Raw genomic sequence first — 12,107 nt, 5'->3', positions numbered from 1 at the left:
GGCTAGCATTAAAATAATTAAAAAAACACATTTTGGAATGAAAATATTAAAAAATTCTTGCTGCGTCGTGAATATAATAATGATGAAATTGGGCGCTGTGCTGGCGAGATGTTAACTACCTCGCCTGGTGTACAGCAGGTCGTGGGTTCGATCCCAACATTGAAACCTGTATATTTGGAGTTTGCGTGTTCTCCCCGTGGTTGTGTGGATTTTTCTCCGGGTCCTCCGGTTTTTCCCTCCACATTTAGAATCAACATCACGCGTTTAGAGTGTCTGGCTGCTATATATGTCCACGTGATAAGCCACCTTCGTTGGGCGATCATTTATGGCCAGGTCTATTCTGAAAAAGAGCTATACCTGATAAAAAAAAATCTTTAAGATGTACCCACAGGCGGTACCGATACAGAGGTTCAGAAGAACCAGCGAACGGTATGATTAAAACTAGTCTCACCTGGACTTTGAATACGTAATTGCATCTCACTTAACATTAAGCGGGTCACCGTCGTGGTCATGGCCTCAGTTTGACGAGGTGCTCACAATGAACAAGCTTACTGCCGTGCACTCTTGCAAGCAGAAATGGACCTTCGGGGAGCGGTTGAAAACGGCCCAAAAACAGCAATTTTACGGAAATCTCACTTAGAACGTGTGATCCGCGTGAAATGAGAACCCAAAACCAGGACAGTGGCGTATCACTATAACGACACAAAAGTGCACAGGTTCTCATCGCCATCTGCGATCCCAAAACGGCGGTAAAAATGTCATTATTTTTACGGCGAGCATAACCACTGCTCACTTCTCGCCAAAGTGATGTGCACGTCATTCAAATTGACGAGGACGATGATGAGTCGACTGGGATCACAATGGACACCCCGACAGAAATAACACCCACTGCTCAGCAATTTGCCCAATTTTTTTGTAGCTTTCAATCGAATGTTTAGAGACCTCCTCTTCCTCGTTGTGTTTCCAAAAGCGGAACAATGCACCGTGGCATTGCCGAACGCGCAGCCATGAGCTGGTTCAGGCATGCAAGCCGAGGCACTGCACTGACAGCCATTGCGGAAACGCAATTAAAAAAGAGGGGACAGCTTAAGTATAGGATCGTCATCTGAATGTAATCGTACACTCATTTGCCCACAGGATACAGCCACTTAGATGTCTTTTCATAAAGTTTTGGAATGTCACTGCTCTACGTTTTTGGGGATGATCGCAAATTTTAACAACTGACCATTCACTCCCAATCGTATTATCATTCAACTAGAATAACGCCCATCATTGGTGACACAGTGGTAACCTTTGTGCGTCACAACAAGAAGGATCTGGGTTCGATTCCTGACTCAGGTGCCTTACTGGTGGAGTTTGGAGGTCCTCCCCCGTTCTGCACGGGTTTTCCCCTGGGTCGTCCAGATTTCTCACAAAGTTAAAGACGTAATACATTTTCACTGGTGTTGGCCAAATATTCCAGAAAAAAAGTCTGACTTTGCGTGGCTTTTCCAGATAAATAAATCATTATATTTATTCAGCACGAGGTGCAAGTGATGTCCTCTCAATGCCTGCGATTGGTATAAACCCAGCCCGACTAAAAGCAGATCATAGGAAATATCAAAGTGATGTGGGTTTCATAGGCTGCAGATGCTGCACACCATGATCCGTTTGAACAAACATTGCTTCAAAAGTGTGAAATGTACAGAAGTGAACGAACATGAAAATATATTGATGTAAATATACGAGTAATTTAATTATTTGAGCGTTTTTTTTTAATCAAAGAACAAATCAACCACTGAAGCTTTGGCTTGGGTCTCATAACCACCGTCCTGGCTACCCACAAGGCATACCTTGTTTGTAAACACGTCCGTTCACGTTCCTTCAACGTCATCGATGTGAACAACCAAGCACAGCATTGTTGCAATCTTGTGATGAATCGTTAAACGGTGTAAGCATCTGAAAAAAAACCACTAAAAAAATATATAACCTGAAAGTAGGCAAGTGGCAGAGTTTACATGCAATCAGATACCAATTGCTGCATGAAGTTGGGATGCTTTGCCAAAACGTGTGAATTAATCTGGTCGAGTCACACATCTTGCCCTTAAATATTTACTGCGAAAGAAAATGCATTATTCATGATCGCATATAGCATAACTATTGCATATAAATCACTAAACTGCTATTCGCTGTGACATTCCAATTCCCAAAGTGGCTTCATTACTGACGGCATTGCTGCAAAGTTATACCGAATAACAGGATTAAAGTTATCTTCATTTCCAAGTCACCCTGGGTGACGCTTCATTTAACGGCTCTCACGGCTGGCAAACAAACAACTGATGCATTAAAAACACGACAGTGGAGTTGATTAATTATTTTATTACTTAACAATCCCTGTAATTATACAAAAGTGTTTCAGGAACAAAATAGTCCCCCGTGGGTAGACACATCTGAACGAGGCGTGAGGAAATTCAGCCAGCCCACGGGTTAACTTTTATCACTTCCCTGCAGAGGAATTTTAGCCAGGACATTGACTTTCATGTTCCTACGCTGCCCTGCGTTGCAGATTGAGACACAATGTTTCATATCCGCACGCTTGACAGGACACTTCTTTAGCATATCTTGTCGAGCGCGCCAACGCATCGATTGCGCGCAGCTGGGACGGCGGGGAGCAAGATGCCCCTTCCGTAAGCAACCTCACCTGGACATCTGTGACGACGACGACGATGATGATAATAATACTATCTACTTGGACATCTGTGAAAAAGGAGCTCCGTGTAGCTCACCCGGGTTCCCTCCGTGATAAATAAAGATTACCGATAACCGCAACCGCTCCCCGAAACGCACGACGCTTCGAGCAAGGTGGTGGCATGCAACGAATTAACGGCTGATAGATAAGTCTGTGTACGGCCGTGGTGAGATGGGGCTCTGGGTCTCTGAGGCTCGGGGTGGTTCGCCACCGCAGCGGAGGCGGCGGCGGGGGCTGTCGCTCATCTTGTGCAGCCACGGGGCACGCGGCACCATCAGAAGCGCGTTTCGTGAACGCCGCCGGATTCCTGCCGCGGCGATGGGGGGTCCACAAGACCTTTTTTTTGTGTCAGCGCAAGGAATTTTTATATTATGCATTGGCTAACCTTGACAACTGTGGAGAATGTTCACGGTTGTGTGTGTGGTTTTTTTTAAAATCAAGATACTCGAATAGTAATACATTCATTTAAAAAGGGTTCTAAACTGCACGTGCTTTAAGGCATTCATATGATTCTGCGCGTTGTGGAATGAAGCTCGCTTGTAAGGGCCCATCGCACACACTGTGCTTTAAACATTTTTTAAATCTAATGAGTGTCAGAAAATATCGATTCGGTGTTTCCACAGAGGCCGCCGACGCACGCCGTTTATGTTGAAACTTTGCGGAACTCTCCGCCTATGGATCCGTCTTCAAGCATCGGGACACCGAATCCAGCGGGGAGAGACAAGCAGCCCAGGCCGCTGTGACCCCAGGGAGCCTGCCAGCCTCTGGTCACTTTATTTCACCGCAGAAAGCTCATTTACATCCCTCTTTAAACAGAACAAATTGCACGAAATTAGCCCGACTGGGCCTTTGTCGGTGATTAATGCCACAAGCCTACACGCTCATTAAAAGTAAGGAGTGAGGCAGGCTGTGGCCCGTAATTGCATCTGCAGTACAATCCAACTGCTCAGCACCTGAGTGTGTTCTAATGGGCCCACGTGATTGCCAAGGCCTTGATATGTATATTTGTGTCATTACACATAACTTGACGTAATGTACTCCCGTGCCCGCGATGTTATCTTTTTTAAGGTAATTTTTTTGTTGTTGCCAGAACTGCGTGTACTTTAATTGAGACCACCCACGCATTGCTGTGTGTGTCACAGATCGTTTGTTCTCGCAGTCTGTCAGCTTGACACCGCTCGCTATTTGATGGTTGCTTTACAGGGTCTGTTTGCTCGCTCGGGGGAGTGGGTTGAATTTTTTTTTTAAGTTTAACTAACGCGTATTCCGTTTTTATTGCGTTGTATAATTTAAAATTTTATTGATGCAATGTTATCTACGTTTTAACGTGTCCATCTGTGAAGCGCTCTGTGACAATTTCATTGCGGAGGGCGCTATACTGGAAAATGTTTTGATTGATCGGTTGTGTTTTAAGTCTTCAATGAGGCAGATAAAGGATGTGTCATTAACGATCACTCATTAGCCACTGCTTAATGCCTTCATTTGCATTCGCCATTTATAAATTGCCGATGAGTTATATATATATTATTTCACTCTGACATTTTCTTTTTGAGTATATTTTAACACTTAACCAGGTGATTTGAATGATACTGATCTGTAAATGTGAGCATTTAGAAACTTAGACTGGCCAGATTCTATAATTTTAACTACATCTATCCCAGGATTGGGTGCCAACTGTTGGTGGCAAAATGTTAACTACCTCGCCAGGTATACAGGAGGTCGTGGGTTCGATTCCGACCCTGACGATCTCTGTACATTTGGAGTTTACATATTCTCCCCATAGTCGGGTGGATTTTACTCCGGGTCCTCCGGTTTTTCCCTAAACAATTATAAAAAATGAAATGCGTTGACAGTATTTGGCTGCTATAAATGCCCAAGTGATAATCCATTTCATTGGGCCATCATTTGTGGCCAGGTCGCTTCTGAAAAAGAGCTCTATAGCTCAGTGGGTATTAACTGGTAAAATAAAAAATAGCTTTTAGATTATTTTATATCAGGCAATCTCGTGGCTTACACGTGGGAATCTTTACACGGAACAATAGTCTAACGCCAGGACGTCCATAATTTAAAACGGATTTGTTTGAAACATTACAGAGGAACACAGGCGACCCCCGAATTACGACCTTTCCTTAGAGTAACTAAGACCCCTCCCTCTACACACAATAACGACCAAAACTCGCATCTACGACCTCCTAACGTATTCTTAGGTTTTTTCGGTAAAGTCACGTAAGTAAAACATTAAAATTATATAAAGTAAAATAAAATAAAAATAAAAATCACGACGTTTCGGAGGCAACACAAGCTTCCGTCTTCAGGTGGAACCGTCACAGCCACGACAGCTGTATCAAGTAAATGAGAGATTGCAAGAGCTACCACTCCGTATATATAATGGTTGGAGAGGGGGGAAGGGCCAAGTACGGCACACTTTTTATTAATATGGTAAGGTGAGGCTTAAGAGGGTGAGCCTTTGTTATGGAGAGGTACGGTTTGTGACTGAACCTGGCCTACATAACAATAGTGTGAAAAAAGAAACAACTAAACATGGTAAAGCAAGCCTGGCTGTCTATCGATAACCTGTAATAGTTGTCTGTCAAATAAGATGGTCCAAATAAGTGTAGTTAAAAAGTGTAGTTAAATCTGCGCATGCCGTGCGCAGACTCGTCGCCAGAGGGCGCTGCTTTGCGCTTCTGCCGGATGCGTGTGGAGAGAGTCCCTCCCGATACGCTCCAGCTGCAGACGTCTCTGTCGCAACGCTCTTCACTTCTTTGTAAATTTTCTTCAAATTTAGAAGGAAAAATAATTCGCCTTTCGCTACTGTCCGAGAAGAGGAAACGTGATGCGCGTGCGGAAAAGTACTCGACGGTTTTCAATTGTAAGCGTTTTTACTCAATACATGTTTGTTAAAGTTCTGTTAAGTTACAAGAAATGTTTGTTCCGGTAATTTTCATTTATTTTTTCGTGGTCAATTTCTGCAGCTTTACTGTGTGTAAATGGGTTTTCAGGAACGGAACCCCAATTAATAGCGTTGCTCCGATGCGAGATAAGGGATCGATTTACGACGTCTCGACTGTACACACACAAAGTCTTGGGAGTATATTGGCACAGGTTTTTTTTGTTCTTTATAAGGCGGGCGTTACGCAGTGGCTTGCTGTTGCTGTTGTTGTTGAATGGACGACACTCTTACACCAGGTTCATGTTAACGGGATCATCATCGAGCGCACCCACGGTCAAAGTCGACGCCTATCTTGCCGAGATCGGCGCCGACTGAATGTTTACATCACTTACTCTCTGGTTCTTTCGGTAAAGTCACGTAGGTATAAAATAAAATTAATCACGACGTTTCGGGCGCAACACAAGCGTCCGTCGTCAGGTGGGAAAGCGCTTGGTTGTGCCCCCACTGTTCGTCGAAGGGTACGTGGTGGGGAAGGAGGGGGGGCATCTATGCGGGAGATCATTTGGGCAGCCGTCTTTTTTGTTCAATTCGCCGCAGTGCGCGAGGCCTCTCTCGCCAGCCCGACGACAGGTAAATGCGTTCTTCAGTCGCATTTTAAACCATTGCCTTGGCTGCACCCCATGTCGCCTCGGCTGTGTGATGTATAGGAAGAAGAAGAAGAATTTTAAACGGATTTGTTTAAAACATTGCAAAGGAATACAGGCGACCCCCGACTCACGACGGCTCGGCTTGCGACTCCCCCGCCTTTACGAACTTTTCCTTAGAGTATCTTCTTGGTTCTTTCGGTAAAGTCATGTAGAAGGGAAGTAATACAATAATAAAAATAAAACATATTTAAGCTGGGTTGGAGGGGGGAAGAAGAGCGCTCTTCTTCCCCCCTCCGAACCCAGCTTAAATATACGCTCCAAGCTTGATGGTGTTTCATTCTTCACCTGAGGACGGCTGCTTGCGTTGTGGCCGAAACGTCGTGAGAATTATTTTATTATGTTTTATTTTATTACTTCCCTTCTACGTGACTTTACCGAAAGAACCAAGAAGATGAATCCCTGCAGTAACGACCAAAACTCGTATCTACGACCTCCTAACGACTCCTGCCGACGCCGAAGATGAAGATGCCTTTTTTTGCTGGCAAGGTGCTCAAATACCATCAACAATCCCACGCGGCAGTCATTCGCTTTTTGGTGTCGGCTGTAGTAGAATGACGCAAGTCGTCTGTACGCTTCCCGGGTGTATGAGTCGAGACGTGTGCGTACACACGCGCCTGTCACTTACAGATGACAGTGCACCACGTGTCATGATGCTCGGTGTCCTGCCGAGGGAGAGGGATGGGGGAGGGGGGCTTTGCATTCGCCTCGGTAAATGTCGCAACAATTTTAACAATAAGCATTCCGGATTATATTTATTTGTTACCGTTATTAAAAGAATACAAATTTTTTTTGAATTGTACGGCTTTTTCTTGTCCACTCAGAATCAGAATCAGAAAGGGTTTTATTCGCCATGAAAGTTCGCACAGCCAAGGATTTACTTTGGCAGGAAGGTGCATACATTCAACATATAGGAATCTTAAATCTTAAATGAGTGGTGTACAAGTCTAACTATACTAAAGGTACAAAGTCTAACTAATACTAAGGGGCTAAAGTATGTAAATTTTTTGAATAAAATAAAATATAAAATAGCTATAATATACAATATAAAAATACAAATAGGGTTTCATAATGAAAATATGGCAAGGTGTCAATGTGCAGATAAAGTGTTAAAGTCAGTATGAGCCCTTGGCCTTGTTGAGGGTCGTTTGACCACACTCCTCCTGCTGTTAGCCACTGGCCGGGGAATCGAAACTTGGGCTCGCCAGCTTCGTAGTTGCATGTACTCGCCGTTGTTAAGGTGCGTCACACTCGTGCAAGAAAAAAAGGTTTTTTTTTTCATTAATTTCTGTTCGTAAAAAAAACCCCCCACCGCACCATTCCCAAACGAAAGTGATTTAAGATCTTTTATGTTTTTCGCCGTAAAACAAAGCTGCTCGCATGCGGCCCGGCACGATGAAAGTTTGAGGATGATGCCCTTTCGGAAAAATTGTTGCGGCTGCCTTCATTATGTCCCTGCCATTTAGAAGACCTCTCAGCTGGCTCTGAAGTGATTTCATTGCATAGCAAACACACAATGCATTGCTTAATTTACGCAAATTAAACACCATTAAAAAGAACACTTATGTGCAGTATGAATTGCATTCTGTGGACAGTGGAGTATTAAATACGCGCCTTGTCACCTTTGGAGAATCATAAATATAAAAAAAAATCCATACAGGGAGCTACACGGACCAAAATTAATTCACTGCAAACTGTAGATCACAGCTTCCCGCGCTCCCAAAATCCATTTCTTCACGTGAAATGATTTGGCACCCTCGAAAGACACTTCCATTCCCATGCACAACAAACATGCTCGCACAAGCACAAAATCCCAGCGAAACCAAGAAGGCGTTTAGACGCACAACTACCTGAGAACGCAATTTACAAGCGCCGATGTACAGCCGTATCACTCGCACCCGCCACAAAGACCATGCATGGATCGAGGGGCTGTTTTGCTCACACAACCAAAAGCACATTCACACCACCCCCCCGTCCCTTCGTCAGCAAATACCAGTGTCTGCCAAGTTTCGCACACTACCTACCCATCCCTGTCCAGCATACAGAACGACTAAAACAATTGCCGTGCCAACAGAAAATCGTTTTACCCTTTACATCACAGCATTATCACTCTCACCGGTCACGCACACGCACACACAGAGAGCAATGCATGAATTGAGGGACTCTCTTTTGCTCACACAACAAAAATCACAAGCAAATCGGCCCTCCACCCCCTGCCGCCGTGCCACCTCGACATCCCCATGTCAGTAAATAACACCAGAGTCTGCCAACTTCCACACACTACCTACCGTCACTGTCCAATACATAGTAGCGCTAAAACAATCTGTGACCGAAATGCTTTCGCAAATGCCAACATTTGCATTGTCCATTGGCTTGGATCCCTCGGCGGCGGCGGATCGCTGCGAGGTGAGTTATCCATCACGGTGACACGGGGGGGAGGCTGGCTGCTGGTGCTGCTGCTGCTGCTGCTCGTGCTGATGCTGATGCTGCTGATGCTGAAGACGTCGCGTTTTCACTGGCGCGGCGCGGCTGCAGCACGAACCACCCTCCCACCCACCCACCCTCGCCATCTCTCTCCGCCGAGTTGTCCGAGGCCATCGATGGACATTAAAGGGATGCGACCACCGCTATTTTTTTTAACAAAAACGTCGGCTGCTAAAATGGATGCGTACTCTGATGTGGTGCGGGTTTTAATTAAATTAGGGGGCGACGAAAACAAAGACGTTGAAACATTTGGACAGCAGAAGTGCTGACCGCTGTCGGCTGTGTGAATCACGGTGAGATGCCAAGCTAAACAAAGCAAGGTACCTGCCCACCTGCCAAAGACCTAAGTGTGCTCTCGTGATTCAGCCCAACGGTGCGGCTACCAAACACCTGCCCCCCTCGCCGTGCTGAGAGCCACAATCCGCAAGTCGCAATGCACCGAACCAATAACTTCCCCTTCAATTTCCATCTTGTCAGCTGCTCGCATTCGTCATAACGCTCGCTTGCTCGCTCGCTCCCTTCCTCAAACAAATATTTTCAACGCTCTCAACAGCGCGACGTCTCAGTTTAAAACCCAGATCAGTATGTAGTGTTGTGGCTTGGCTCTCCAACACACCGGTGGTGCTGTACGAGTGACGAATTGGCCACGTTCTGTTTACGTGACAACGCTTACGAGTTGGCTGTGTCGGGTGGTGGCAGGTTTAACGACACAACATTTATATATTTACGCGATCTAACACAAAACAACCTATATTATGGATGATATTGGTCGCGAAAGCCTACGTGTTAAAATAAGCATTTGACAAATCAATTCTAGATTTGAAGTTTTCGTGACTGCAAGGATTCATACTCTTTGGTTTTTCGGTAAAGTCACGTAGGCAACTTTACCGAAAACACCAAAGAGTATACGAATCAAGTCAACTTTTTCAATGCACTTTTATTCCCGATATTACATTTCACATTATTTCCACATCCTCAAAAACGCAAAGGCATGTGCGTACATGGTATTTCCGATGTAAACACCGCAATGTAGATTTCTCATTCGCGTGACCTTAACTCGCGCAACAAAGCCCCTTGTTTGTAATACATACGGCACGAAACGACAACACGGCGAATGGCGAATCGTCCGACAGAAAATATGAATACTTTGGCCGGGACATCAGAAGATTTTCGCAGAGGGCGAGTTGAGCACACGCAGGCTTCGGGCGATGTGTGCGCTGCGCGCGTCAACACTTATCTGGCACAACTCCCGAGCAGATTACCCCCCCACCGCCTCCATCCCCTTCACAGGGCCAGTCACTCACCCACAGGGACAGTCACTCACCCACAGGGCCAGTCACTCACCCAACTCACAGGGCCAGTCACTCACCCAACAAACCCATTGAGACAGAATCTCGCAGCCGCAAACCCGAGCCGCTCATACCGAAATCAGCGAGGCACAGGAGGCGGAGGACACGTGGGGGTGACCCCCAGTAGCCACTTAAGTGGGGGGGGATGGAGGAACCAATGTGACTCACAGTTGTGTGTGTACGTGTGCGCATTTCGTGGTTTGCTGCAAGCGATCGCAGCGTGAAAACAAGGGGCGAGGGATACGGCGGAGTTGGGCCATGAACGAGTTCGGAGCCAAAGTGTTTTTTGCAGGATGTTTGAAAAAGTGCAAGATCTGACAAAATAGATATTCATCGGGTTCAAAGTACGGCGCTGCGACGAGCTACGCAAATGACGACGAGGGGGCATCGACGATTCGATCGCTGTACATCAAAGTGTCGAGAAAAGCCCCGAAAATGAATATTCGCAGTTTCCAGCGTGTGGTTTCCTTTGTGAACTTCGAGCACGACAACAGCCGTGCACGTCTCTGTTGCCAGCCGTCAGCAAGGTCTACACGTCCGAGTTCAAATCGATGAGGTTTAACCTCTGCTGCCCAAAAATAAAATCCCGCACGCCAGTATCGGTCTCAGGCGGCAGCGTGTGCTGTAAACGGTGAATAAAGACACACAAACACACTCTCTCTGTTCTTGAGTCCCGAATGTCAGACTTGCTTGCCGGCGATGAACTCAATTTACTCGCACACACACACACACACAGAGAGAGAGCTGTTGCAGACAACTACGAACCAGTAACAAAGCGACATCCTCGTCGCGACTGCCAATAGGTTAATGTTCATTGAACAGAGAGCTCAGTGGATAATATGCATTGACCCTGGGAGCCACGCGTGTTAGGAAGAGGCGTACTACACACTTACTGGAGAACGGGGCAGTGCAGACGGGCCAGGGGGGGGGGGGGGGTAAGGGGAGGGGGACGATAGGCGATGGATGATGAGCAATGCGCGTTACACACCTTGTGTTGGACCAGGCACAGATGTTGCAGCCCTGCTTGCAAGATGCAGAACTCCGCAGAACGCTGCGAGAGCTGGGAAGGAGAGGCCAGCCATGGCAAGACAGAGAGAGAGAGAGAGAGGAAATCTGCCTCCCCTCCTGCTCCCCCCTCTCTTCTCTCAGCCACTGCTCAAGCCCGAAGAGCTCCGCTGTCGAGTTCCGAGCGAGCGAGTGAGCACGAAATGCACGCCACACGCGCAAAGACGCACGCGCGCGCACACTCACTCTCCTGCGGCTCCACTGCCCCCCCTCTGTCTCGATGCCCGAACCACGAGCTACTGCCCGAGTCGTGAGCCCGCACGCGCGCGCCAAGCCAAAGGGAGCGCTGCCTCTCGGAGAGAAGCGAAGCGCCTGATTGGTTGCCTGCTCGGGCAGAGGGTGTGGTGCTCTGGGTTGGTTTAAAGGGGAGGGAGGATGGGAGGAGGGCACTTTTCAGGCATCAATCAAAGTGGGGCCTGAATTTTAACACCCCTACCGGCCCCCCCCCCCCCACCGACCAATTGACATAGGCGCTTACAAAGCAGGCGATACCCTTCCACTCTGAGTTCACTAAGGGGAGCCCCGGTTTGCGCAATTGTGAAATACATTTTAAAGCAAACAACAACGACGACGACATCTCGAGAGTTATTTTTGTTTTTAGAGCCCAGACCTAACATCAAAAAACACTGCGACCGCAGTTCGCAATGCAACTGCTAAACCGGAACACGAACGCTGGATCATGACCACTATATTGTGGGCAAATCCTACGGGCACTGCTTCAAACAAGATTACCCAGTGGGCCGAGGGAGTTGCCATCTGGTCCTCACCCTCCAGTGTACCTTTTTATTGCCTCGGCAGCCTCTCATTTGAGCGTATCTTAGAAACTGTCACAATCAGTGGCTCGTACATGGCAAGCAGGCGAAGGGTCCTCCAACGATCTCGTT

The 12,107-nt window shown here is 46.8% G+C and overlaps 1 protein-coding gene across 1 annotated transcript in view; it reads right to left on the bottom strand.

Moving 5' to 3' along the window:
- Positions 1-11,444, bottom strand: part of LOC133345292 (low-density lipoprotein receptor-related protein 1-like) — a 241,380-nt gene extending 229,936 nt beyond the window's left edge. The window contains 1 exon segment of the mRNA XM_061555928.1: positions 11,147-11,444. Coding sequence (XP_061411912.1) covers positions 11,147-11,240 — 94 coding nt within the window. The 5' untranslated portion in view covers positions 11,241-11,444.
- Positions 11,445-12,107: the final 663 nt, after the last annotated feature.

Source organism: Lethenteron reissneri, chromosome 21, assembly GCF_015708825.2.
Source record: "Lethenteron reissneri isolate LAM-NWPU_2019-01 chromosome 21, ASM1570882v1, whole genome shotgun sequence".
In the NCBI taxonomy this organism is placed as follows: domain Eukaryota; kingdom Metazoa; phylum Chordata; class Hyperoartia; order Petromyzontiformes; family Petromyzontidae; genus Lethenteron; species Lethenteron reissneri.
Note: the sequence above shows the minus strand (reverse complement) of the source record. Positions and strands in the feature narration are given on the sequence as shown.